General features: G+C 55.9%; 12 protein-coding genes across 12 annotated transcripts; 7 read left to right on the forward strand and 5 right to left on the reverse strand.

The window, feature by feature from the left end:
- Positions 1-1304: 1304 nt before the first annotated feature.
- Positions 1305-2240, forward strand: N657DRAFT_471018 (uncharacterized protein). Its single transcript, XM_062787527.1, has one exon. It carries the CDS (start codon positions 1444-1446, stop codon positions 1921-1923), a length of 480 nt encoding a protein of 159 aa, XP_062646400.1. The 5' UTR covers positions 1305-1443; the 3' UTR covers positions 1924-2240.
- On the forward strand, positions 2121-2991 carry N657DRAFT_471286 (uncharacterized protein). Its single transcript, XM_062787528.1, has 2 exons — positions 2121-2503; positions 2557-2991. The coding sequence occupies exons 1-2, from the start codon at positions 2318-2320 to the stop codon at positions 2932-2934; spliced, it is 564 nt and encodes a 187-aa protein (XP_062646401.1). The 5' UTR covers positions 2121-2317; the 3' UTR covers positions 2935-2991.
- Positions 2992-5854: 2863 nt separating this feature from the next.
- N657DRAFT_681630 (uncharacterized protein) lies at positions 5855-6671 on the forward strand (the record flags this gene model as incomplete). The annotated part of the gene is made up of 3 exons (XM_062796408.1): positions 5855-5893; positions 5989-6330; positions 6489-6671. The coding sequence occupies 3 exons, from the start codon at positions 5855-5857 to the stop codon at positions 6669-6671; spliced, it is 564 nt and encodes a 187-aa protein (XP_062646402.1).
- A 68-nt stretch (positions 6672-6739) lies between these two features.
- N657DRAFT_691136 (FMN-linked oxidoreductase) lies at positions 6740-8441 on the reverse strand. Its single transcript, XM_062797086.1, has 2 exons — positions 7987-8441; positions 6740-7923 (listed from the first exon to the last, which is right to left on the reverse strand). The coding sequence occupies exons 1-2, from the start codon at positions 8158-8160 to the stop codon at positions 6826-6828; spliced, it is 1272 nt and encodes a 423-aa protein (XP_062646403.1). The 5' UTR covers positions 8161-8441; the 3' UTR covers positions 6740-6825.
- An 866-nt stretch (positions 8442-9307) lies between these two features.
- Positions 9308-11588, forward strand: N657DRAFT_656766 (zf-CHY-domain-containing protein; the record flags this gene model as incomplete). Its single annotated transcript, XM_062794735.1, has 2 exons — positions 9308-10453; positions 10506-11588. The coding sequence occupies 2 exons, from the start codon at positions 9308-9310 to the stop codon at positions 11586-11588; spliced, it is 2229 nt and encodes a 742-aa protein (XP_062646404.1).
- Positions 11589-11958: 370 nt separating this feature from the next.
- Positions 11959-13007, reverse strand: N657DRAFT_646348 (uncharacterized protein). The gene is made up of 3 exons (XM_062793105.1): positions 12810-13007; positions 12659-12736; positions 11959-12534 (listed from the first exon to the last, which is right to left on the reverse strand). Exons 1-3 carry the CDS (start codon positions 12888-12890, stop codon positions 12451-12453), a joined length of 243 nt encoding a protein of 80 aa, XP_062646405.1. The 5' UTR covers positions 12891-13007; the 3' UTR covers positions 11959-12450.
- On the reverse strand, positions 12846-14155 carry N657DRAFT_646349 (uncharacterized protein). The gene is made up of 2 exons (XM_062793106.1): positions 13796-14155; positions 12846-13735 (listed from the first exon to the last, which is right to left on the reverse strand). The coding sequence occupies exons 1-2, from the start codon at positions 14010-14012 to the stop codon at positions 13188-13190; spliced, it is 765 nt and encodes a 254-aa protein (XP_062646406.1). The 5' UTR covers positions 14013-14155; the 3' UTR covers positions 12846-13187.
- Positions 14156-14297: 142 nt separating this feature from the next.
- Positions 14298-18092, forward strand: N657DRAFT_664534 (uncharacterized protein). Its single transcript, XM_062795244.1, has 3 exons — positions 14298-14691; positions 14749-16693; positions 16746-18092. Exons 1-3 carry the CDS (start codon positions 14541-14543, stop codon positions 17845-17847), a joined length of 3198 nt encoding a protein of 1065 aa, XP_062646407.1. The 5' UTR covers positions 14298-14540; the 3' UTR covers positions 17848-18092.
- Positions 18076-19690, forward strand: N657DRAFT_646351 (DUF1000-domain-containing protein). Its single transcript, XM_062793107.1, has 3 exons — positions 18076-18494; positions 18803-18983; positions 19052-19690. The coding sequence occupies exons 1-3, from the start codon at positions 18235-18237 to the stop codon at positions 19292-19294; spliced, it is 684 nt and encodes a 227-aa protein (XP_062646408.1). The 5' UTR covers positions 18076-18234; the 3' UTR covers positions 19295-19690.
- N657DRAFT_664535 (coiled-coil domain-containing protein 25) lies at positions 18915-20287 on the reverse strand (the record flags this gene model as incomplete). The annotated part of the gene is made up of 5 exons (XM_062795245.1): positions 18915-19514; positions 19575-19828; positions 19881-20007; positions 20111-20145; positions 20215-20287. 5 exons carry the CDS (start codon positions 20285-20287, stop codon positions 19368-19370), a joined length of 636 nt encoding a protein of 211 aa, XP_062646409.1. The 3' UTR covers positions 18915-19367.
- Positions 20288-20789: 502 nt separating this feature from the next.
- N657DRAFT_634676 (uncharacterized protein) lies at positions 20790-21894 on the reverse strand (the record flags this gene model as incomplete). The annotated part of the gene is made up of 5 exons (XM_062791292.1): positions 20790-20987; positions 21149-21262; positions 21367-21517; positions 21767-21794; positions 21870-21894. 5 exons carry the CDS (start codon positions 21892-21894, stop codon positions 20790-20792), a joined length of 516 nt encoding a protein of 171 aa, XP_062646410.1.
- Positions 21895-22887: 993 nt separating this feature from the next.
- N657DRAFT_646353 (uncharacterized protein) lies at positions 22888-23987 on the forward strand. Its single transcript, XM_062793108.1, has one exon. The coding sequence runs from the start codon at positions 23162-23164 to the stop codon at positions 23486-23488; it is 327 nt and encodes a 108-aa protein (XP_062646411.1). The 5' UTR covers positions 22888-23161; the 3' UTR covers positions 23489-23987.
- Positions 23988-24315: the final 328 nt, after the last annotated feature.

Raw genomic sequence — 24315 nt, forward strand, 5'->3', positions numbered from 1 at the left:
TCTTGTGGTCTTTCGGAGACCTGGCTATACATAGTAATTCCATAAAGGGAGGCCTTTGATCCAGACGTTGGGCTCATGCGGAAATTTCCGTGGTGGCTCAGGTGAATTTACTTTTGCCGGATGTTATTGCCTTCATGCATAAAGGCCCGAATTGGAATGGTCACCATTCCAGCTCAATCTGGATGAAGTCCATCTTTACACGTATAAGTTGCTAGAGCTTAAGCCAGGCATACTCACATAGATAGTGTACATGTATCCGTAGGAGTGATTTTGGCTCATCCATTCCATATCCATCAGGTACTTCCAAATCTTCATGTCCTGTTCCAAATGATGTTCCGGGAAAGTTAACACGCTCCACAGTAGGCGAACTCCCGCCCTGCATGGATTGCGGCGATCCGCTACGGAGCCTGTCCAAAGAGCCCCACAGATTGCATCATCAATGAATGAAACAATGAACATCGAACAACACTGTTACAGGAACATACCATATGCTGGTGCCACGGCATAAGTGCAATACTATAAGGTACTATGAACTGTTTATAATCCTGATTCTTGCCACCATTCAGTCGGCAATTGACTACCAATAGGTGTGCTTCTTTCTTAAACTCAAATCAGCTTCCTGCCCCATTGACTGTCTTGGCAGCGGGTCGTTTCAAAACCCTTGCCCGACGCCGGGTTACGTATTGTGAAAACGGCCGCTCATTGGGCCACGGCATGCAAGAGGGTCCCTTTCCGTGCCGTTTCTTTGATCTGACACAACCAAATCAGATTCAGCCCTGGGAGCTAGGCCACCGGCTAGCATTTGCGTGCTCCGTTTGACTCAGCCAACAACCATCCGCTCCCCGAAAACAACAGGGGTGTGTTTCCACCGTAGGTTCCAGCCCTTTCTGTCGTCTGCCCGCCATGCGCCATGCTGGGCTGCTGAGTGTTGACCACGGCCGACCCAAACGGCAAAAAAGCCAGGAACATTTATGGGATGCCACTTCCTTGTCGCCAAAAGTGAGAACGAAGAGAAGATTTTCTCGCTGTTTTGCTAGGCATCTCACTCGTCCCAATGGAAGCCTCTCGGCACATTCAATGGCACGAGCTTTTTGTAGTTTCGCATATTGGCTGTGCCGCTTCCGTCTTAACAATCCAACACTTTCAGGCCGCCCACCATCGTGAGCCATGCCAATCGCTGGGCCGCGCACCTGCCCGCGGATGTCGTTTGAGCGTTCCTGATCGACATGGGATCCCGAATCCCCGTCGGTCATGCCCGCTTTCTGGAAGGGAAAAAAGCGACGGGACGTGAAACCAGAGGATCCACCAAAGCTGCATTGTGGTGTTAATACAGTTATGGCTGATGGAATGCATGACCCAATCTAGCAAGCGTGCAGTTGGGAAGCTCTTTTCGAAGCCTTGCTGACGGCATGGCGACTGGCCGCGCGAGACCAATTGTGGTTCATGCCGGCCAGCATGTCAGCCGCTTTTGTTGCCCCGCTGGGGCCGCTCATTGGACTCCAAGCGCCCGTTTGTTCCTTGCTCGCGGCCGCGCAGTACGCAAGCTCGAGTGAGACTGGGGCAAGCTGCATAGAAGCCCGAAGAAATTCGCGGGCGGGCCTGATGGGCAGCGGGCCGCGCCTCATCATTCGGGTGGGTCTTCTTTGGCCGGCGCTCGCTCGCCGGAGTGAGTGGCTGGCTGGTCGACGCAAGTCCTGCAGGTTCTCAATGGTCCGTTTCCTGTTCCCCATCGGCGCCTATTCCGCCCGTCCGACGCCGGTTTCGTGGGCGTACGACGCGCGCCGGAGCGACTTGGTCTCTTCTTCCTGCGAGCTCAGACAACTCGCGGCGGGCAAAGCGGGCTTATCTCTCACCCATACCCGTCGCCGATTTGTCCGTAAAAGGATGCCGATCATGCCCCGAACGAAAAGACTTGTCGTCTGAGGCGCCGGCTCCCCCACCGGATCCGGCCCAACCGAATTCCGCCCGGTTCCGGCAGACAACGGAGGAGGGCCTTCGTCTCACCAGGCTCGTGTCTCCAAGCCCAGACGGCCAATGGCCGGCCTCGGTACAAGTCCACCTAGTGTGCCCAAATCGCCGCCAATGTTCTGGATATACTCGGGCCGTATCAAGCCAGGAATGGACAACGGACAGTCCGAATCGGAACCTTCCGAGCTGGGCAAGCTGCAGTTACGGGGCGTGCGCAAGAACAACAGCTCCCAGTCAGGCAGTCAGGATGAAACAGCCACTTCACCACTCAGTCATCCCTTGCGTCCATTCTCCTTCGCTACCTACCTATCGGCATCAACGTAGTCAGAGTTGAAGTGGGCCTTGGTGCATGTACGATGTGCACTATGGCCAACGTGTCGGCGCATTCCTTCGAGTACCCTCCTCGGCTTTCAACCCCGGTGTTGTACGTGAGTCTAATCCAGGGACTGCCTGGTCAAGGCAAGCAGGAATGTTTGGCCCCTCTAATCTCGGCTCAAACAAGCGATTAAATCAACCCTGCTGCGACATCCTACCGGTAGTTCAGACATCTGGCCGTCTGTCCTGTGTATCCGGAGGCTGACTGGTTAGATGCCTTTGCTGTTTGTGCTCTCTCTCTCTCTCTTTCTCTCTCGCTCTCCTCTCCTCTCTCTCTCTCGCTCTCTCTCGCTCTCGCTCTCTCTCTCTCTCTCTCTCGCTCGCTCTCTCTCTCTCTCTCTCTCTCTCTCCCTCGCTCTCTCGCTCTCTCTCTCTCTCTCTCTCTCTCTCTCTCTCTCTCTCTCTCTCTCTTTCTCTCGCTCTCGGCACGGCGGAAACGTCGCGTCTCACATTTCCGCAAGGAAATCGGTTCTGGCTGTAATGATTCCTCTACTGCCGCGGGAACCACCGGATTTTTCCATCCAATTTGATGTCGTGGAATGTGTAACGGGCACAGGTACTGTCTCGGACATGGGGGGGTGTGGGGGGTGAGTGTCGCAAGTCGTGTGTAACGCAATATCAAGTGTAATGGTTGGGGGAGAGCGGGGGCTGGGCCGTGGATTTCCGCTCTCCGGTTACATGGCTGGGGTCATGGATTGGAAATCCTCACCATCTGTTATGCTGAAGGGCGTGTTTAGCCGGCCCAGGGAACGCTGAGTGGTGGTGAGGTGTGCTGTGGATGAGAGTCACCTCAGGCTCAGGTTGTTGTATTGGTGACAACCTGAAGGTCTCGAGCAGACGCGTGCCCATGTTGGGCACACTCGATATCTGCATGGCTGTGGCGCTGGGAACCGATTACTGTCCATCAGCATGAGAGGATACGTCTGTCCGTCTTCTTGCCCGCCCGTCAGGTCAGGATCTGGAACTTGCAAGAGAAAGGCTAGTGCCCGTCCCGTATAAGAATTGACTGGATTTACGCCTTCCGGGGTCTGGTGAAAGGCCAGTGGCAAGCACCGCCTCCGTAGGCAGCATGTCAAGTTCCAGGAGAGCCACGTAGCTCCTTCGCCGCTCCTGTGGACCTAACGCGAGGAGGTGTCGGCGGCCCGGGATGGTCTGAGGTGCTCTTGTTTACTTCATCACATCAATTAGAGTTCGGCGACAGGAGTCTTACGTTTCGGTTTGACCTCCAGTGGCTGTCAGTTCAAGCTTCCACGTGGGGTTGTGCAGGTTGCGCTTGTGCTGGTCAGAGGTCTAACTGCATCTTACTGTTGATAGGTTCAGGTTGTAAGAGGATGAAGGACGCCTCCCTGCCCTCACCCGCTCACCCTAGAGTTCAACGCTGTTGGCCTGTAGCCCAATGGATACATGTTTGAGTTTGGACTCGGATCTAGTCTGTGGTGCATGATGCGATCGTCTGGTAGGGGCGGAAAGGAAGCCGGTTCGCCGGTTGCGTGGCCAATGGTTTCAAGGGAGAGGGGGTGGAGTGCTGAGCTGGCGAGCTCTCAGCTAATGATCCGGTCCTTGGTCGGGGTTGTGGCGTGCTGAATGGGTGGCTACCTACCTTGCCTTAGTTCAGCTTCCAGGCTGATGGCTTCTTACCTGTTGCGCCTGGTCAGGCCGTATTGATGGGGGCGTGTTAGGCATACTTGGGCGTATAGCGTAGATTCTTCATGTTGGGGGAGTCGAGCAGTGGCCAAGGGACAGATAAGACAGTGGTCTCCAGCCCAAGTAATGATAGGGCTAAATGGAGCAACGGCACGAGTCACGATTAGTGATGGAGCAATTCGACGGTCATACTGCGGGTGTCGCAATTGCATCATGGATGTATACGGCGGCTTACAAACAGTTGGATACAATCTTTCCGATATCTAGGGGCGGATAAGTCTCGGTGTACTGAGGTCACAACTTTTGGAGGAGAGCGACAGAAAGGGGGGGCTTCAATGAGAGAGCTAATATTTCGAGTCATCAACTGTTTCTCCTAAGCTACTCTGTGACTCTACTGTCACTATGGTTGAAGGTACTACCTTATTGAGAGATTGGCTGGAATCAAGCAAAAGGCCGAGGCCTCAAAGGAAGGTCTTAGGTTGAGAGGTATTTGGATGGAAACAAACAGTGCACAGGGCCACTAAGAAGTTTGAAATTGCTTCCGGACAAAGAAAACCAGAGGCACAGACGCGCTTTCAATATTCATAAGAGTCGATCTGCCTTGTCTGAAATCAACTGACCACCACCAGTGGCCAAACGCTTCCTGGCGGCGGTCCCCCGACATCTTGCCCAAGAACCATGAGATGTTGGTTCAAGCATTGCTGGGGCCGTCCAGGAAGCCCTCCGAGTCTTGCCCTTCTAACCTAGACTCCCTCCCGAGTGAGTAAGGCGGGTGGGCGTGTCCGGTGGGTCCCCGGAAGGGGTCGTACAACCTCTCCACGGCGCCCTGGGAAGTGGTTTCCGTAGCCGGTCCAAGTCCAGTTCGTCCGCGTGAGGATGAAGGGGTCTAGTCCGGCGAGCTTTTGTCAAGCAGTTTGGTGGCCCTGTGTTGAAATCAAACACCGTGGTGCGAAAGTGGTGGAACTATGAGATAAAGCCGACCGAGTCTTTTTTTTTCCTCATTTGCAGATCAGAGAAGTGGCAAAGGCCTTTTTGAAGGGCAGCCAAGAGAGTCTAATGACTTGGGAACTGGCAATAGCAGTACTGTAAGTAGTTGGTCACTGCCGGCTGGGAAGGAGCTTGCTCAAGATCTTGGCTGCCCCTTAATATTTGCTCGACGGACGGTTACGGTTTCACAACTTGTCGTTGCTCACGGTGGCAAAGGTGGCCACAGAACAACAAAATACGGCAAGTTCACTTGTCGTGAAGTGTGTTTGGCAACCTAAGGTACGGGCGGGACCGTTTGGCAATTTGGATTTTTCCGCATTCAAACTCGAGGAGGAAACGAAACAAAGGAGGGAGAAGCAAAGCGACTGCCGTGCCGAGTCGAAACGAATATGTACACTCTGGGAAAACTTCTACGTAAAATCGTCCATGTTTCGTGCCGAGAGCCTCTGCATTGATGTTCACGGCCACAGCCAGGAGTTACCGAGTCTGGCCATCAAGACGACGTAACGACGTCAAGGATGACGATAGTAAGCTGTCAGAGACAATTGGAGTCATAACTAGGTGATTCTCAGATGGGAACTATTAATGATATACCTGAAGCTGCGTGGCTTTGAAGAATCTACATCAACAGTTTGAACTACGCACAAATGACAAGGCGGCTAATGGGATCCATATCTATACAGCTGCTCCATATTCTTGTCAGACTTTTGCCAAACAACCTGACCTGGAACTCATAACGGCTGCCTAGCCTAAGGTAGGTACTCAGGTAAGTACATACCAAGCCCCTCCTTCCTCACGGAACATTCAAATTAACATAACAAAACGAGCCTTTCATTGTAAGATTCATCATTACCTTGGCGGATTCACCAGGAGCTGTCAAATGTCTGGACTTATCCGCCGCCTCGTCCCCGGCAAGACCGTACAATTTGGAGACCACCCCGCCCGAGTTATCACCCAGGCAAGCGACTTGTTCCGCGCCATCCACACCTGGAAGCGCGGCGAGCCGTACCGCAGGAATACTTCACCTTCCGAGACGGCCAATGGCGGCCCGTCGAAGCGCACGGCACCACCATCCTCGTGCCGCGCTCCGACGGACTGCTGCCCATCACGTCCGTCGCCCGCCAGCACTACGCCCGCACCGTGATGAGCGCGACGCCCTCTTCGTCGACGTCGCCCTCCCCGGTGCGTCGCACACACTGCGCTGTGACCACCCACCTCGAGTCGCCGCGCGCTGTCCCGCCCAAACGGCCTGTCCAGCTGGCTGCCGCGGCGGCACACCTGCGCCAGGAGTATGCCGGGGTATTGGCCGGGGATCTGAACGCCACTGAGAAGTTTGGCAGGAACGCTGCCTGCCGAGTGCGGCTTGCGGGACGCGTACCTCGAGAACGGAGGGGGGGAAGGGGATAAGGCGGGGATGACGTGGGGGCAGATGGCCGGGAGCGGGGAGGTTTGGGCTGAGGAGGGTGGATAAGGTTTCGGTTTGTGGTAGGGTGTGACATTGGTGGGGGTTTAAGAGGTTTGGGATGGATGTGGTGGTGGAGGAGGAGGAGGAGGAGGAGGCGGATAGGGAGTCGATGGAGGAGTGGGATCTGGAGAAGCCGTGGGTGACGGATCATTTGGGGTTCAAGGCGGAATTTGTGGTTGAGGTGGGTGAGGCGGTCGGTGAGAGTCGGGGCGGTGTGAGGGGGGGTTTCTAGGAGGGGATGCTCAGGAGGAGCAGCAAGGCGATCCGCGAACTGGCCCAGTGCAGCATGTTATAACGATAATTACCTACTCATTCCGACGATTCTATGAGCTAAGATTATGTCTAAACTCTACCCCTAGGTATCTAAACGCTCGCTCTAATGAGGTTCACTCTAAAATGGACGGCTTGTACGTGTTCGGGTCAATGTATGGCGTGCCACCACGGCGTGTGAAGCCCCAGCGAATCTGGGAGGCCATCGCAATCTCAGTGTCAAGGTGCTGAGCAAACGTCCAGGCCAGACCAGGATCCTTCTGGAAGCCACGTCCCACTAGGGCAACATCCAGCCCTTCCTCCTCCAAGTAACGGTTTGCCTGCTTACCGTTGGTGATGGACCCCACCGTCGCAACTAGCAGCTTGTCCCCCACAGCCTCCTTGACCGCGACGGCAAACGGCACCTGGAAGCCCGGAGCAGACTTAACCTTCTGCGCCGAGTGGACACCGCCCGAAGAGACGTCGATCAGGTCGACAGCACCCTGGGCAGCCAACGCCTCGGCGAACCGCACCGTGTCCTTCAGGGTCCAGCTCTCCTCGGGCACGTCCTCCTCCACCCAGTCCGTGGCCGAGACGCGCAGGAACACGGGAACCTTGTCTCCAACGACGTCACGTGTAATCTGCGCAATCTCCAGGGGCAGCCGGATTCGGTTCTCAAACGAGCCGCCGTACTCGTCCGTCCGGGTGTTGGCCTGGGGCGACAGGAAGGACGAAAGGAGATAGCCATGTGCGCTGTGGATCTCGATGAAGTCGGCGCCAGCAGTTAGAGCCCTCCTGGCCGCCGCGGCCCAGTCCTGCTTGAAGCGCTCAATGTCCTCCTTGGTCATGGCCTTGGGCTGGCAGTGATGCTCGTCAAAGGGCACGGTGCTCGGCCCGAAGACGCGGTCGGGCCACCCGCCGACCTTGGCCGTCGCGACGACGGCCTCGTTGTATTTCCACGGCGGCACGGTGCTGGCTTTCCGGCCGGCGTGGGCCAGCTGCACGCCAATGACCTGGCCCTGGCTGTGCACAAAGTCGATGGCGCGCTTCATGGGCGTGATCTGCGAGTCCTTCCACAGGCCAACATCCTGGGGCGTGATGCGGCCCTCGGGCTGGACCGCTGTCGCCTCGATCATGATCATGCCTGGGCCGCGCTGCGCAATGCTGCCCAGGTGCATGAGGTGGTAGTCGGTCATGTGCCCATCCTCGGCTGAGTACTGGCACATGGGTGCAACCTGCATCGGGTTCAGTCAGGAACAGGTATTCTGGGAACTGTAAAATGGGTTCAGGGGACATACACCAAGGCGGTTTTGGAACCTTACACCGCGAACGGTGAGAGGCTTGAAGAGCTTGGGCACGGGCTTGCCGCTGCTCTGGGGATCAGCAGCCGTTCCCGCTGGGGGGCTCTGGGCCGGGGTGAAGTAGGAGAGCCCCGGAGCAGCCTCGACGTCGACGTCTGGAAGGGATGGCATTTTGTCGTCTTTGATCGTAATGCGTGTCGGCTTTGGTGTCTGTATGATAGGTTTGTGGTTTACCCCTGACAGGAACGGACAGCATTTATATGCCCCTCGAAGGGATTGGCGTCACAACATCCAAGAGCCTCATACTTGCTTATAAATTCCGAATCACGCCGGATCATCTTTTTGTTGCTTTGGATCTGGAAAACTGTCAATAGAGCGGGTCCCGAAGGTTTCAGGTTTTCGCCATGGTCTCAGCTCCACCAGAAGATGTAAAACCGTGGTGGAGTAGGTAGTTTGGCGGCGGATTGCTAGAATTTTCTGTTTCTCTAGAATAGCTATGGATAGGTACTGCGTACGGTGAAATGTTCCTCCGCGTTCATACCTTCATTAGTACACACCAATCGCAATGATCCTTTCGTCTTGGCCTCTTAGCTGCGCGCTGCGAACGTGAAAGGTTCTGATGCACCTATGCAGACATGCTCGGGTACGGTACCTTGTACGAAGACCTCGGTACACTACTGTACGAAGGAGGACTTAGCACAATGACGATCTGCTGTGGTATGGAGTACCAGAGTTGAGAAACACGAGTACCAGCGGTACCGGGTAACTACAATGGTCAAGGTACGGCACTTCAGCACCGGCAGTGCACCAAGGGCACTTGGAGGACAACCTTCTGTCAGCCTTGCCGTCCTCGCTCGCTATACCGAATCCCAGGTCGTCCAGGGCATCGGCTGGCGGTTACCTTACGTAAGCTGCTATGGTAAGGTAAGGTAATCTGTACCTGACAATCCGCCTCAATTCTTGGCGCTGTGTCTGTCCTAACTTTCATCAGCAGCACAGGACGTTGAGTGTCAAACCAGATTTGGCTCTTTGCATGACCAACTTACTTTTCGACTTGATCAAGTAGGTCTACCGGTATTTGTACAGTAGTTATCAACTCACTCCTGGATCTCCGGGTGTCCGCTCACTGCTGGCTGGTGGAGTCCACAACGGCCAATAACAGGGCAGCCTCGAAACCCGGAGGCGCACCCCTGTCGCTCAGCCTAAGCCATCCAAGCTGCTTAACTTGAACTGCCCCTTCTCCGTTCCATGCCCTCTATCTCGCCAGGCGACGGACATCAGCCTTGAGCCCTCCATCAAACGCAGCCGATGCTTTGCGATGGCTCAGCTCGTCTCTGACTTCATAATCACGCCCGTTCTCCGACAAGCCCGCCGCTTCTCGTCCGGGTTTACTGCCAATGAGACGCCCGCCATTCAAGGCCCCGCGCTGCATCGTCAGAGAACGAGATCAAGCGGCGACTCGAGCGCGGCCGGAAACCCGATTTTAGAAGGGGCCGAGTCTGTAAGCTCGCCGACCGGAGACTCAGTATTGGCTTTGTCGGACACCCCCGAGACGTCAAATCGCACCTATCCTTCGCGAGGCTTGGCTGCTGCAGGTACCGATTCTTCGATACCAAGTCCGGCTGGACCGTCAATCTCAGCCGAGCCCAACACTGGGTTGAACGCGCAACCGGGCGCCCTCACCACAGATACAGCCACGGATGCGGGCGCTCCACCGACATGGTCTCTCCCAGAGGGCAGTCGGAGCAGTCCGCTCCCGGAGGACGACGGCATGGGCGATCTTCGGCGGAGGATACAAGCCATCCAGTTGCTGGATCTCACCCAGGAGACCAAGGCGCAGATGATGCATGGCCTGTTGACGGAAAAGTACACCGGTTCGCGACGGTCGCCCAATATCATCACGCAGGCCACTTTGAGACCGGTCTCGCCGGTAAGCACAACCGCCCTCAACACTGCAGAGCCCCCAGAGCCTATCGGACCCTTGCAAGTCCTGAAAAAATGGAACCCGCTCGGTGACGGACTTGGCCGGCTGAATTTGCCTCTGACTGAGGAGGATCTCCGGCCTACCTACGTGCCGAGGAGACGGTCAGATGACAGGGAATGGTGGTCGGTCGAGGAGGAGCCCGAGGAAGAGGAGCAGCGGCTCGGGTGCGAGCACTACCGCCGAAATGTCAAGTTGCAGTGCGCCTCGTGCGAGCGGTGGTACACCTGCCGCCACTGTCACGACGCCGTCGAGGATCATGTCCTTCCCCGCCGGCGAACCAAGCACATGCTCTGCATGCTGTGCGGGTGTGCACAGAAGGCTTCGGATACTTGCACCAAGTGCGGCCAGTCGGCGGCTTACTACTTCTGTGGTATCTGCAAGCTCTGGAACGACGACCCGAACAAGCCCATCTACCACTGTTTCGACTGCGGCCTGTGCAGAATCGGACAGGGCTTGGGAAAGGACTTCTTCCACTGCAAGGTGAGCTACATTCTCGCGCTTAGACCATTGCCCGTCGACTGACGCTTCGCAGAAATGCATGGCCTGCATCTCCATGTCCGACATGAACAATCACAAGTGCATCGAGCGCGCCGTCGACTCGGACTGCCCCATCTGCAACGAGTACCTGTTCAACTCGCCCAAGTCGGTCATGTTCATGCAGTGCGGCCACAGCATCCACCTAGCATGCTTCGAAGAGCTCAAGAAGACGTCGTACCGCTGTCCGCTGTGCAACAAGTCGTGCGTCAACATGGAGTACCACTTCCGCCAGCTCGACATGCACATTTTGCAGCAGCCCATGCCGCCCGACTACGCCGACGCGCGCGCCGTCATCTCATGCAACGACTGCTGCGCAAAGAGCCAAACGGCCTTCCACTGGCTCGGGCTCAAGTGCGCCGTGTGCCGGTCTTACAATACCGTGCAGCTGCAGCTGCTCAACATGCCGGGCGAGCAGCAACAGCAGAACTCACAACAGATACCCCAACAAGGAGAACAGCAACCGGTAGCCCTCGACCCGGCCCTGCTGACGGAAGAGATCCGCCGCCGGAACAGGGCCGCACGCCGCGAGGAGGCGCGGCAGCGCCGGGATAGCAACAACAATAACAACCACACCAACAACAATTTTCAAGGCTTCGCCCTTCTGTCTACCTCCCCGTCGTCGTACTCGCCTGCCTTCCTGCTCCGGTTACTCAATTGCTCTACGCCCTCGGAGTCGGACCAGGCTGGACCGTCATCAACCCCGTCTTCCTCCGACGTCAAGAAACCACGTACTGCATCCTCTCTGGGACGGCAACCGTTTACTGTTACATCAACAATACAAGCCGAAACAGCCTGTGACTCAGCTGCCGATGACGGCGGTGACGATGACGAAGATGATGACGAAGAAGAGAATGACGATATGCTCGACCTCTTTGGCGCGCGAGACAGGGATTTTGATATCATGACTGGCCTTACCTCGGCCGAGAGTGCGGTGGAGTTTGATGATGATCAGGATGATGAAGATGAAGAGGAGAGTTCGGAGGATGATAGGGATGTCGAAGGAGGGGAGGAGGAGGAGGAGGAAGAAGAAGAAGAAGAAGAGGATGAGAATGATATCCTGCTGTTTGGCCATAGATAGGGTCGCTGGTTCCGTTAAGCGTTGGGTTTATCATGGCTATGTATATTGGCGCTGGACGTTCCTGTAGTTGATGGTATTGGGTTGAGCGCCTAGGGAGAGGCTTGATCGGTTTGGTTGGGTTTCTTGGGGCCTGGCTGCGGAAATGGGAGCCATTTCGCTGCCTTGGGTTACATATTCTATGCGTCGCTGGCGGGACAGATGGGACGAGAATGGTTGGCTGGGTTGTCATTGTATAGGTGGATGGCGGGATGGATGAGGGATGGACCGGGGGAAACAATTTGGGTTCGGGTATATTGGAGTTCTTGGGCAAGGCGGGCGACCGGAGTTCGGGCATGGGAAGGATCGACTCAGCTTGGAATGGAATGGGTGGATTGAGTTTCAGCGTCATCGTCATGTTATCAACACCATACCATATCTTGCAACATGGGGGGCTAGGATAGAGGATCTTGTTGAGCGTATGCATGTGGCTAAGGAATTGAGCAACTCGCCCTTGATCCGCCAGGCCTGATGCTGACGACCGTTCCGTCTTGATCCACGGAGATAAAGCTACGACCTGGTGTGCTGTGCCGTGAGACACTGGTTGATAGCTTACACGGGTTCGGCATGGCTGCCTCGAAACACCACAGCGGCGACAACCTGGTCAAGCCGGTGGTTGGTTTCGGGTGGACCAATCGTCGAGACGAAGATCGAAGAATGGCCGGCCCTCAGCTAATGCTGAATGCCAGGCATGGGTTATGCTATGCTGGTTTCTGTCATGGCTATGGCCGGTAAAGCGTTCTCTAGTCCGTTGTTCTTGATATCGTCGCTGGGGTTGTGGGAAGAGAGGCGGCATGGTGACTCTAAATACAGCAGCGAGTTTGCTTCATCTCCGTCGCGTGGAGGCTGCGGCAGCTGGGGTCTCGAGCTGGGCTTCTTGCCCCTGTTTGCGGAGTTCCTTGATGACATTCTGCAAAGGGGGTTCGTTCTGGGTTAGTTGAGATGGACTTGGTGTATGAGGGGGCGCAGCGGAGTGTTTCGTGGCCGTTGAACATGGATTAAGATCCGCAATGAACAGTGCAATGGGCACTCACCGCCAGAGCCTCGGGGTTGACTCCATTCTCAATCATGGAGATGCAGATGGACAGAGTCCGACGGTCGAGATGGCAGTTCTTTGAAAGTGTTAGCTCATTTCATCCTTCGCCAACCCTGAAGCGTGTTGAGGCGAGAGAGCTGCCGACTCACGAGAATGGTGGCAATCTCGTGCAGAATGTCAACTGCCTGCTGTGCAGCCGCCTGCTTCTCTGCCCGCTCGTTGGGTGGCATCTTGGGCGGACCGATGGTGCAGACGATGAGGTGTGTGGTTGAACTGTTGAAGAAGCCTCACGATACGCGTTTCTGCGTTTAATTGGCGGGGTTCACGCGTCTGGGCATGGACGGAAGATCGGACGAGCAGTTACGACCACAAGTCATGATAGTCGCTTGCTTCCAAACCAAATTTTGGTACTTCAGGCTCATTTCTTGAGCACCTCGGTGTTTAGATCATGAAAAGCTAACAAACTGCCTTGGTATCTCAACATTGCATCCCTCGACCCTCATCATCACACCGTACCACCAACTGTGTCATGGTCGCATCGCCTCGACAAACAACTCCCTCATCCCCTTCAGCAACGTCACAAGCTCCCTCGTCTCATTAACCCGCTCCAACACCCTCTCCACCTTGTCTCTCTCCAGCTTGGGCCGGCAATGCCGCACATCATAGTCCCTACCTCCCGTACACAGCTCGAACCAGGCCTCGCGCTCCCAGTTCTTCTCGTCCACGTGCGTGTACACAAATTTGAGCCGGTCCTCGACCCCGGCGCCCTCGATGCGCATGCACAGGTTGGTGACCCAAAAATCGAGCTCCGGCACGTTGAAGCGGGCCTGCGCCTCGAGCTGCGCCTGGTGCGCGCGCTGCGCGGCCAGCCGCGCGTCAATCTCGCGCTGCGTCGCGGCGATTTGCTCCTTGAGCGCGTCCCGCGCCGCCGCCTGCCGGTCACGCTGCGCTGTCAGCTCGGCGATGGCGCTCTGCATCTCGCGCGTCTCGGCGGCTTCTTTGGCCATGGTTTGTTGGTAGGTGTTGGTCTTGAGCTGGAGGATCTCGATGTCCTTCTTCTTCATGCGCTGGTCCTCTGTGCAAAGGGAGTTAGTAATGTTTCGGCAGGGCGGGGAAGGGGAGATGCCCTTCGAACCTTGCAGCTCGGCCACGTTCATGCGGAACTGGTTTCGCTCCTCCAGCACGCGCTTGCGCCCTTGCTCAATAAATGCGTCAAACCTGGCGGTGAACTTGGCCATGCGGTCGCGGAGCTCGTCGAAGCCGAAGTTGATGTTGGGCAGCGTGTCGGCGATCGAGGGCCCGCCTAATGGTGGGCGGCTGGTTGACAGCGACGGCTCGAATGCGGACGACATTGTGGACTCGATTCTAGTTCCTTGCGGGCTCGTAGTTTTTGTGCGATGTCAAGATTAATATGGCGATGGTGATGCTGAAGAGGTGGTTTGCGATGCGACGCATTGCGAAATGGAGATCTGATGGGTTGTTTATCTTCCTGCCATCTCAGCGGGTTTCCAGGACAGCTTTCGCCAAGGACACGGCCGGCTTGGCACCGCATCCGCAGCGCCATTCGTCAGCTTGCCTTAACCCCACTAAAAAGTTGCCTGTTTGGACCCATCATGAAAGCCTTCTTTGACTTGCACTCATCTCCCACATTTCACAACTGACAAACGGACACTAATACTTGCGATTCTAGCCAGACGCACGACATTTGCAGTGTCTGCCTCCATCGTCACGCTCAAATTGCTGTCAATGCTGCGAGCTTTGTTCTTATTACAGCCGACAGTCGCATCTGATTCCTCTCAACATCGACGCTGCTGTTCCCAGAAGTAGAAGAATGATCCCGAGAGCTTCATTTCTCTGGCCACCCATTCCCATTAATCCAAATGGATGACGGACGACATGCAGTCAAACCCTCCACTAGGGCTAATCTTCGACGCGTGGCGGCGGACGGCATCATCGGACGCTTGACATACACCCCAGCCCAGGGTGATGAGGCCATCGGCCAGATCCAGAGGAACAGGGCCAGGGATGAGGGTGAGTACCGAAATTTGGATGACTTGATTCCCGTATCTCTTGTACTGACGGCACAAGCCCCTCGGTTCAAGCAAGTGGCACCCTTCACGCAATGGTGTGCGCCTGCCAGGAACCCAGCATACCAGCCCAGTGACAAGCGCCCTTTCCAGCTGTCGAGATCCCAGAAGCACTGGCTGCTGGAGCGCCTCCCGGAGGCTGCCATCATCGATGATGATATTGAATCTCTAATAATTGACGAGATTGCAGCTTCTAACCCAAAGAAACAACCAGCACCTTTGGACACAACCCCGCTCTTTTCCGTGGGAGAGGTGGCCGACTTGAGAGAAGGCGGGTCAAGCAAGGGCCAGCCTGTGCTCGCCGTCGCTTGTGGTGTCTCTGGAAATGTCTTACGGCTGATAAGCCTTGCTCGTGAGGAGTGGGTTTGGATCGAGGCCGACATTCGGGTTCGTGTCCATGCTGCAAACCCCAAGCTCGAAGGCGAGTGGTGCCAGGATGGAGTGCCCATCACCTTAGTCAAGTTTGCCCTTGACCCGCGGAAGCATGACCCGATCCGATGGCTCCTCGTCTCCAATGGTACGTCGACCACAATCTACGAGCCCGAGCTGCGGGTAATTCCCATGCCAGCATCCAGGGTCTCCACAAACGCCTCCGGACGATCAGCTATCAATCAGATCGTCGGCAACCCGCTCTTAGCCATTCCCTGTGAGCGCACTGGAGTGAGTCTGCAAGCCGACGTCTGCTTCATCCGGCATCTCGAGGCAGACACTCCGCAATTAGCCATCATTGACCAGGCTGGGTATTGGAGTCTTTGGGAAATTACCGGACGTCGAAACGCGCGACCGAAGAACTTGACACCGGTTTTGAAAATATGCGGCAACACTGTCTCAGGTCATATTCCTAGGCTGCCTTCCCGCCTACCATCCGAATCACAGCCACATGGGGTTTTGTGGCTGTCCCTGGGACAAAAGAGCTTCGAGCCATCCAGGCGTCCGCCGAGCCATACGAGAAGCCCATCGCAACAATCTCGTGTATCCGTTGATTGCGAGCGGCAGGCCCCACGACGACTACTGCTCTTCTCCAGTCCTCGGAGCCTGCATCTGTTCGATCTCTCAGGGATGAAGCTGCATTCTGTCTCCCATCTTGCCTTGCAAAAAGATACCCACCAGATTCTCGGTGTAGCCCCCTCCCGGCTGGATCCCGCCCAAGCCTTCATCCTGACCAGCACAAACCTGCTGTGGGTAGTCGTCAGGGTGCCTGAAAACAATGCGCCAACCCTCGACGTCCTCTCCTCCTGTCCTCACCAAAAGGACGTCAACGACCGGACCCTTAGGCTAGACGTCTCGCCAGGAGCATACATCAACGACCAAATGGCATGCTTCGTCTGCGTCCGATCCGTCAAGGAAACCACCATGACGGTCTTCTGGTTCATCAACCCGCAGCCGGGCGCGCCAATCCGGTACCACCGCGATCTTATCTCCCTTAACCACCCGTCCAGATTCATCGGCTTGAGCATCCTCCCCGCCGGCCGTCGAATGGGCAATGAGCCGACGTCGGAGGCCGGTCGCGCAATGAGAAAGGCGCAGCTGAGGTTCTTCCAGCTGCTGACGCTCGGTCAAGACCTCGACGTTCACAGCGCGTTGTGCGCCTGGTCTGACGAGGCCGGGGTGGCTGTGCCGCCTCCCGATATGAGAGAGGTCATCGGGGAGAACAGCAACCGCCGGCTCAAGTTGCTGCAGAGCCTGACCGATGCGTTCGCGGTGCCGGATGAGTTTGACGAGCGCGCTGTTTTTGGGAAGAAAGGGCTTGACGCTTCGCCGTTAGAGAGGTTGAAGGGGGGGATTCAGCAGCGGGTCGATTTTGGCATCGTTGCGCAGCGCTTGACAGCGGAAGATTTGGAAGGTGAAGATGGTGCGGTGTCGCTCTCGGGCGGAGTCGACTTCGGTTTCATTGCTGAGGCGGTTGAGCGGGAGAAGAGGGAGGATTATATGCCGCGGCGTTCTCTGTATGTGCCCTCTGTCCCGCCTGTACGCCTCGATTTACTGACTATTCCCCAGGCTAGAGTTGGCAGTTCCTGAACTGGGAGGCAAAGAGCTTCTCCAGGTGGCTCGCGAATGGGATTTTCAGCAAGAAGCGCTACATCGGCGTGCTGGCGAGTGGCACTTTGTGCCGGAGGCCCGTCGCCCCTTGATCGACTTCGGCCCTGACGACCTGGTTGACAGACTGCGCGAAATCTTTATCGAGCCTGAGCATAGCCACGATGCTCCTTCACACGAGAACAGGGAACAAGTGCTGCAGAACATGGCGGCCGAGATGTATCTCAGTAATATCGGAGTGTCGTCCGTGCCTCGAACATGGATTTCATCGGAAAGCCAGCTCTCGAGTTCGCTCCCGTTCCCCAGCTCGCCGAGTCTCATTCCATCACAGCCCTCGCTACCAAGCTTCCGCAACGTGAAAGGAGAAGCCAAGCAGGGAGAGGCAGAAGAGCAAGGCGACGCAGTCGCGCTTCGCCTGCGCAAGTACGCCACACTCAACGTTTCCCCAACAATCCACGGGGAGCCGACGCTAGCCCTCTCCCGCTGGGATCTGGGCGCAGACCCAGACGACATCACGTGGAAACCGGGGCAAGACGTCGAAGTAGAAGACGCCATCAACAGGCGCCGGCGCAAGATCGAAGCCCGCCGGAGAAAAGCCGAGCGATTGTCGCAGCGCATCTTTGGCGAGAGCTCGTTCCTGACGGACCAATTGTCCCAGTCACTGGGCGGGCCGTCTACCCAGCCACTGCCGATGATCCTCTCGACGGACGAGAGCAGCCAGCGCCAAAGGCTGAACCAAACTCAGAGTCAGAGCCAGAGCCAGCAGGCGGGTCTGCCCCCATGGGATCTGTCGCAGCAGCGTCATGCGATGGGAGGGCTTGGAACGCCGAGGGTGCGCCCGGGTTCGCCTTTGAGAAGGGAGCATCGGAGAGATTCGGGGACGGGGATGATGCCGGCTTCGCAGCAGCAGCAGCTGCTGCTGTCGCAGGGCACGCCATCGCAACCCAAGTCGCAGGTGCTACCTGGTTTGTTTGGCGGGCGGCCTTCGTTTTCGCCGTTTAAAAGGAGTCCGTTGAAGAAGGGGAAGCGGAGGAGTGAGGTGCGGTTGAGCGGGTTTCGGTAGGGGGTGGTTGACTGCGTGGGTTTATGGGGGTACCTGTTGGAGGATGGAGTTGTTATTAGTCCTTTGGAGATAAGAGGCCCGTGCTTGGTGTACACTCTTCTCAGTTAGAAGTAGGGATATTCCGGGAGCAGATTGATTCCAGATTGATGCGTTGGGGTTGCGCATGGGTACGCGGCAGCTTCTTCTCCATAAATTGTTAGTGCACGTTTGCCACAGCAAACTGATCTCACAAGTCACAAACTCACTCTTCAACTCTGACTCAAGCTCCGAGCCAACGAACGCCGCAACCCTCTAAGTCACCAACCATACATCCTTCTGTTTATCACATTCCACGACAACAGAACCAATTCAAAAACAACGAACAACCCCAACTCATGAGAAGAAAGAATGTCCCATCACTGCCACGACGAACACTCCCACACCGGCGGAGAAGCGGAGCACGACCACGACCATGACCATTCAGACGACATCACGCCGGCCCTGCAGTTTTCCTTGTACCAGCACATCAACTTTAACGAGGTCACGGCGCTCAACGAGGCCGTGTATGGGTCGGCGAGGGAGGTTGTGAAGAAGACGTGGGCGGAGCGGTTGGCGGCTGACCCCGAGGTGGAGAGTGATGTGGATGAGCAGGTTCTTGTGAACGTGCCGTAGGTCATTTTTCATTTTTTCTGTGTCTCCTCGTTTTTTTGTATTGCAGTTTTATCTGTCGTTGCTTCTTGGGTTGTGGCTGTTTTGGGTTGGGAAGGATGGGGCCGGGCAGGATGAGGGGAGGGGTTGGATTGGGAACGTTAGTCACGGGTTGATGGTGGCGGGAATGCGTGTTTGGACAGCGTTGGTAGTGTGGATCGGTGATGTGTACGGCGGGAAAGATGGGAAGGTGAATTGTTGGGAGTGGGCGGTATGAGGAGAAAGGATATGGATTTGGGAAGGGGATGCTGATTCAGATGGGTGACAGGTTTACGGGCCAGGTCAAGCTGCACTCGATTCTGCTGCGCACGTCGGATTCGGACTCGGCGCCAAAGACCTTGAAGGTCATCATCAACCGCGACGACGTCGACTTTGGCGTCGCTGAGGAGACGAGCGGGACGCAGGAGTTTGAGCTGAGCCGCACGGCCGAGGTGCAGGAGCTGCCTGTGGTATGTCTTGTCCAGCTCTCTCCGCCCCTCACCTTGACCGTATGCCTGGGTCTGGCTGACTGAGACAGCGCCGGGCGCGGTTCAACGCGGTCCGCCGGCTGACGCTCTTCTTCCCGGACAACTTTGGCGACGGCGAAGAGGACGTCACGCGCATCTCGTATATTGGGTTCAAGGGCGAGTGGATGCAGCTCGGCCGGGCGCCGGCGAGTATCATCTACGAGGCGGCGGCGAACCCGGGGGATCACATGATCAAAGGGACGAACGTGAACCAGATGGGGAGCGGGATTGGAGGGCCGGGGCCGGGTAAGTAAGAGACACAGTGAGAGTGGGGGTGAGGTTCACGCTGGCTTAATTGCCTTGATCTCGCACGGCGAGCGTAGCGGGCTACATGAAGTCATCCTCCCAGTTCTCGTCGCGGTTCTGGTTGCTGGTGGCCTCCATGTTCTCCTCGGTGAAGAGGTCGTCGTAGGCGTGGTCCTTCTGCCACTTCTTCTCCTGGCGCTCCTTGGCGATGCGGGCCTCCTCTTTTTTCTGTCCATTTTTCTTTTCAGTGATTGCTGGTTCCGGGCTAGGAGATGGATGAGAACTCACCCTCGCCAGCTGGGCGGCCTGGTCCTTCTTGCGCAACTCCCGCAGATGATCCTCCTTCTCCTGCTTCAGGTCGGGGTACTTTTCGACCTTGGTCTTGTTGAGGCGGTTGACGATGGGGTTCTCGCGCTGGGCGACGAGTATCCTCTTGACCTTCTTGTGGTCCTTGAAGCTGACCTGGCCGACGGCCATGCTGCCATCCTTCTTGAGGTTGGACCAGGGGGTGTAGATGATGGTGATGTTGTCTTTCTTGTTGCCTGGGCGCTGTTAGCCTCAGGATATTGCATCTGCGTAAGGGTATCGACTTGCCCTCAATCGAGTTGGCCTTGGTCAGCTGGGCCAGGTCGGTCAGCAGCTCCTGGGGGATGTTGTCCCAAGTGTCGCCTTCCCGTAGGCGCAGGTAGATGTGCGCGCTAGAGAGCTTGTCGACGTGAAACTAGCGGCGATGAGCAACACAGTGCCTCGAAGCCGAGGGTCCTTCATACCCTGCGAGGAGTGAGCCTCTGTCAGCGTCCAGGTTTGGGGAGGGCTTACCAGACATCCTCTTCCCAGCCAAACTTGATCAGATCCTCATCTGTGATACACCGCGATATGTCAGAAGGATTCACAGGGATCAACAAGAGCAGATGCCAGTGTCACTCACTCTCGAACTTGTCCTTGCCCACGTAGATAAAGGCAGGGGGATCGACAACGTTGGATGTGAAGTAAAAGACCATATTTTCAGAGGAGTCTGTCTTATGTAATCTAGTGAGGCAAAAGAGTATTATGTTTATCGAGACTGGGTCGGTATCGCTCAACAAGTGTTGTATACGTTTCCTATGGTGGTGAGTGAGGGAGCTTTCCATCAAATGTGATGAGCTTGTTCTGGGTGTCTTGAGTGAGTAGGGTTAGGGTTTCATCGCTTCTTCCGCTCGCTTGTGAGATCGCCCCCTCCGCTCTCATCCAGCGGCTACTTTTCTGCGATCGCTCCACACCAATTCGCAAGGCATAAAACAACCCGTCTTGGACAGCGGCTGGAGACAAATATTTTCTAGACTGCGCTGAAACCACGCCGAAACCACCTAACCCGGTCATATATGTTTTACATCCACCGCAAGAATGGGGCATTATTAGCAAGCAATGACTCCGTCACCCATGCGCAGCCGTAAACTCCGCGCTCAGCTCTCAGCCCTGATCATACAACCTTAGTCTACATACAATAACACAGCTTGTCAGGTTTCACCTCGCAGCTGGCAGTTCAATCGGCTGATAGTCATGCTTGTCCATGACCTTCACCGGCTCGGGCGGTTGTTCTGGGTACCCATAGCTGGGTGGTCCAACAATTGTCGTCGCCTGAGAATAATCGTGGTGATACCCGTATGCCAGTTGAGACGTTCCCGGCGGTGGCGGTGGCGGAAGGTGAGGATAACCGGCTTGCTGCCTCAACTTCAGTGATCTCCGCAATATCAAATATCCCAACACCAACAACACCACGAATCCAAGCGTCCCTTCCACCGCAGCACCCGCAACCACCACCCCCCCCCCCCCCCCCCGCCGACAGTTCGGACGCCCCTTGGCCCGGCCAGTTTGTGGCTAACGGAAGCGGGATCCCGGGATTGCTGGTGGCCGTGGTCCCAGTCACCAGGGCGGTCGAGCTGGCTACGGTTGTTGACGTATCCGTACTGCTCGGACTGGTACTGGTACCCGCAATGCTGGAGCTTGTCGAACTCGTCGTGGCTGACGACGGAGGACGATGACGCGACGATTCAAACCCGGCCGCCCGTTGGAGATCAGAGTATTGGATATTACAGCACACCAAGTCCTTTCTCGCCTTGAAGCATGACCTGCAACTTGTTAGGCGCGGGCAGCATGCCTCAGTGGTGCCTTCGGCGAGGTTGGTGCAGGGGACCGAGTTCTGCTCGTCACAGACAGAGCGCTGGTCGACGTAGCAGTTGTCGATTGGGTTGCTGTTCACGGTTAACGGTGAGTTGATGTCAATGGGATAACCGAATACAGCGGGTATGAGGTGAGTCCATGTATGGTTTATGGTCTTTGGGGAACTGATGAGAATGGGAGAGGGGTCTGGGGTGACGCATTTCCCAGTACAGCACCAGCCCTTGCCCAAGGAATTCTGGCAAGCTGGAAATTGTTGACCTTGTCGTACGCCTGGGGTGTTCGTCAGTTCCGGAATTGTGAGAGCGGCATAGGGCTCTTACAGCAGAGGGTCAAACTTGGCTTGCAGGTCTGGTCACTGGCTTCCGAGCCAATAGCATTGGAGCACAAAGTCTCTTCCATACAGAAGTGAGAAACTGCTCTCACATTGCAAACTGGTATTTGGAGCCATCTCTCCCACGGTTGAAGCCAACCGTGCCGTGACAGAGCAAATGGAAGGAAAAGAGCAGCCTTATACAGCAAGGTTCCGCTATCAGATGCCAGGTGGTGATTATTGAAGCGAGCGACGGAATAGTACTGGATATCGCAATTGGGCAAGAAATAACTGTCTTATGGACTCAACCCTGCAAACAGCACCAGAATCCAGACAACACAGCCGCCCGCAAATACTATCGAAGTCTATCTTCAACGAACGAACACTGTGTAAAGTGTACTTTGGTGATCGGGGGGGTGCTCGAGTCTGGCTGGCGGTTAATGATTGCCAAGCTCAGCGAGCCGCCAGCTCATCGAATCACATGTATACTTTTTATGCGAAACGCGAGGACCGTTGGCGAATGTTGGTAGCAAGTCGCCGCATTCAGCTAGCATAATATGCTTCTCAAGCCCTTCGGAAGTTCGAGGTCGCGAGGGCGTTGTGTGGCTTTGTTTGCCCTGTTATGAACCTGTCCCGACCTCAACACCACTATCTCTTTGTCTTGGCAGCCGACGACCAAAAGCTTATTGCCGCTGTCTTCTCCCCCAAGCTGATCTCTGTCTGTCATCCTACAGTTTCCGCTCCCCAGTTGGGGTATCAACTCCAGTAGAAAACCCCGGGGAACAACATCTGCAGAGAAGATGTCGACTTCGACCTCCTTTTCTCATCCTTCACGCATCTGTCTCAAGAGTAATATCGCCCATGTCGATGCTCTCCGGGAGAAAGGGACCGGTTAACCCTGGTCTCGGTTGTTGTCCCGCAAGTAATAAGTCTGCCGCTGGGCCTTCAGTTCCACCTGCACCGGGGCTGGATTTCCCCTGTCAGGGGACCGACTCCGAGGCTACCAGCAGCTGAAATCGGTGTGGCAAGTCTTCGGAGCGAGGACACTTCGTAGGGGCATCGGCATCTGCCGGACTGGCCGCGCAAGGTCTATGTAGTCGATGATCCCTCTGCCGAACTCACAGTTTCCATGAACAAAGGCCGTGAGGCCATGGTATATCCAAGGTGAGTGAAACACATCAGCTTTGAACGAAGTAACCCCAGGAAGTCGGCGTCAGCTGCTGCTCACAGTTTGCCGTGTCGTGCGGGGCGGTCCGCGGCCGGTCGAGGGAGGACTATGTCCGCTGGAGGAACTGGTTGTTGCAGACGCCGCTTCCCGATGACTTGTCCGGGAGGGTGCTTAGGTAACTGTGGCATAGTGAGTTTCTTATCGAATTCCTCCCTGATGCTGAATGGCGTGCTGATAATGACCTGTAATGGTGATTTTGTCATCTACGGCAAAGAGGCTGTCTTTTGTCCGTCAGCGGCCGGGTGCTACTGCAACCTGTACGGGCTGTGCAACTTGACATGCAGTGAGATTGGCTGCCGAGGCCAATATGACTTGCCCAAGTATTCGACTCTGCCGAGGAGTGGCCAAAAGTCGGTTGGTCTAGGGAGGAGGGGAATTCCACTCGTCCAGACTGAGCCGTCACGACGCTCTGGTTTGCTTGTTTCCAAGGTACTTTCTCGGTGGCCAGGGCCAGCCTGGGCCTCATCGGCAGCTCGTCCTGCCGCTTATTCCCCGTACGAATGATCTGCCCTCGGAGAGAAGCCGGAGAACGGTAGAAGCCCCGAACGATTATACATTCCCAATAAAGTGGCATCCAAGCTGACCAAGACTCCTTTTTGCAGGTATTCGGTCCAGCCCATGTAGACTCCCAGGCCTATCCAGTGCCCGAGATTGGGCGACTGCCATGGATATTTGACGAGCGCTCAAGGAAGGCTCGTCAAGTAAGAACCCTGCGTTGAGACTCTGATTGAGTCTTGTGGTGTCCCGCTCGATGCTCGGGGTAGGCTGTGATTTGCGTGGCTTCTCAAAGCCATGATGGGAGAGGACAAACGCAAATGGTCCGCAAAGAAGGTCGTTGCTGGAAGAGCACGTTATCTGGTAATGCCGCGGTAGAACCGGGTATTTCATGAGCTGGCGACAATTGCAAGATTTCGGCATTCAATGTACAACCCCTTTTCGACAGAATTGAAACCCATCACCAAGAGGACATTTGTACGGGGGTATCTGGCCAGCTTCAATGCCTAAGAAACCAGCCCAGCCCGTGCATGTTTGCCGTCTGTGAGCAGTGAGAATCCAAGAACCCATCTCCACGAGCCCCGGAAACTTGAAAATTTCAGTGTGGATTAACTATGCCAAAGTGCTAGTTGATACCTAGCCAACGGTAAGTTTCCGTAGGAACTCATTCAATTCGTACAACTCCACAGGCCGGCCCACATACCCGATGGCTGGCAAAACGCTCAGTACGGAGTAGAGCGGATCTGCGCATGTTGCTGACATAAACCCCAGGAGTCTGTGATTGGCCGATTAGAGCAAAGTGCAGCTATGCGAATTGACCGAGTTCCTAAGGGAGC

This window comes from Parathielavia appendiculata, assembly GCF_033297405.1.
Source record: "Parathielavia appendiculata strain CBS 731.68 unplaced genomic scaffold N657scaffold_8, whole genome shotgun sequence".
Taxonomy (NCBI): domain Eukaryota; kingdom Fungi; phylum Ascomycota; class Sordariomycetes; order Sordariales; family Chaetomiaceae; genus Parathielavia; species Parathielavia appendiculata.

What these genes read in the sequence shown, in the direction of transcription:
- N657DRAFT_471018 (XM_062787527.1), top strand. Translation starts at nt 1,444, where the DNA reads ATGCCGGCCAGCATGTCAGCCGCTTTTGTTGCCCCGCTGGGGCCGCTC.
- N657DRAFT_471286 (XM_062787528.1), top strand. Translation starts at nt 2,318, where the DNA reads ATGTACGATGTGCACTATGGCCAACGTGTCGGCGCATTCCTTCGAGTA. An exon ending in CCTGCTGCGACATCCTACCG is followed by an intron (nt 2,504 to 2,556) that starts GTAGTTCAGACA and finishes CTGACTGGTTAG; the next exon opens with ATGCCTTTGCTGTTTGTGCT.
- N657DRAFT_691136 (XM_062797086.1), bottom strand. Translation starts at nt 8,160, where the DNA reads ATGCCATCCCTTCCAGACGTCGACGTCGAGGCTGCTCCGGGGCTCTCC. An exon ending in GGTTCCAAAACCGCCTTGGT is followed by an intron (nt 7,924 to 7,986) that starts GTATGTCCCCTG and finishes AACCCGATGCAG; the next exon opens with GTTGCACCCATGTGCCAGTA.
- N657DRAFT_646348 (XM_062793105.1), bottom strand. Translation starts at nt 12,890, where the DNA reads ATGCCACCCAACGAGCGGGCAGAGAAGCAGGCGGCTGCACAGCAGGCA. An exon ending in ACGAGATTGCCACCATTCTC is followed by an intron (nt 12,737 to 12,809) that starts GTGAGTCGGCAG and finishes ACACTTTCAAAG; the next exon opens with AACTGCCATCTCGACCGTCG. An exon ending in TCAACCCCGAGGCTCTGGCG is followed by an intron (nt 12,535 to 12,658) that starts GTGAGTGCCCAT and finishes CCCCCTTTGCAG; the next exon opens with AATGTCATCAAGGAACTCCG.
- N657DRAFT_646349 (XM_062793106.1), bottom strand. Translation starts at nt 14,012, where the DNA reads ATGTCGTCCGCATTCGAGCCGTCGCTGTCAACCAGCCGCCCACCATTA. An exon ending in GAACGTGGCCGAGCTGCAAG is followed by an intron (nt 13,736 to 13,795) that starts GTTCGAAGGGCA and finishes CCCTTTGCACAG; the next exon opens with AGGACCAGCGCATGAAGAAG.
- N657DRAFT_664534 (XM_062795244.1), top strand. Translation starts at nt 14,541, where the DNA reads ATGGATGACGGACGACATGCAGTCAAACCCTCCACTAGGGCTAATCTT. An exon ending in GAACAGGGCCAGGGATGAGG is followed by an intron (nt 14,692 to 14,748) that starts GTGAGTACCGAA and finishes TGACGGCACAAG; the next exon opens with CCCCTCGGTTCAAGCAAGTG. An exon ending in TATATGCCGCGGCGTTCTCT is followed by an intron (nt 16,694 to 16,745) that starts GTATGTGCCCTC and finishes ACTATTCCCCAG; the next exon opens with GCTAGAGTTGGCAGTTCCTG.
- N657DRAFT_646351 (XM_062793107.1), top strand. Translation starts at nt 18,235, where the DNA reads ATGTCCCATCACTGCCACGACGAACACTCCCACACCGGCGGAGAAGCG. An exon ending in CAGGTTCTTGTGAACGTGCC is followed by an intron (nt 18,495 to 18,802) that starts GTAGGTCATTTT and finishes GATGGGTGACAG; the next exon opens with GTTTACGGGCCAGGTCAAGC. An exon ending in AGGTGCAGGAGCTGCCTGTG is followed by an intron (nt 18,984 to 19,051) that starts GTATGTCTTGTC and finishes TGACTGAGACAG; the next exon opens with CGCCGGGCGCGGTTCAACGC.
- N657DRAFT_646353 (XM_062793108.1), top strand. Translation starts at nt 23,162, where the DNA reads ATGACCTGTAATGGTGATTTTGTCATCTACGGCAAAGAGGCTGTCTTT.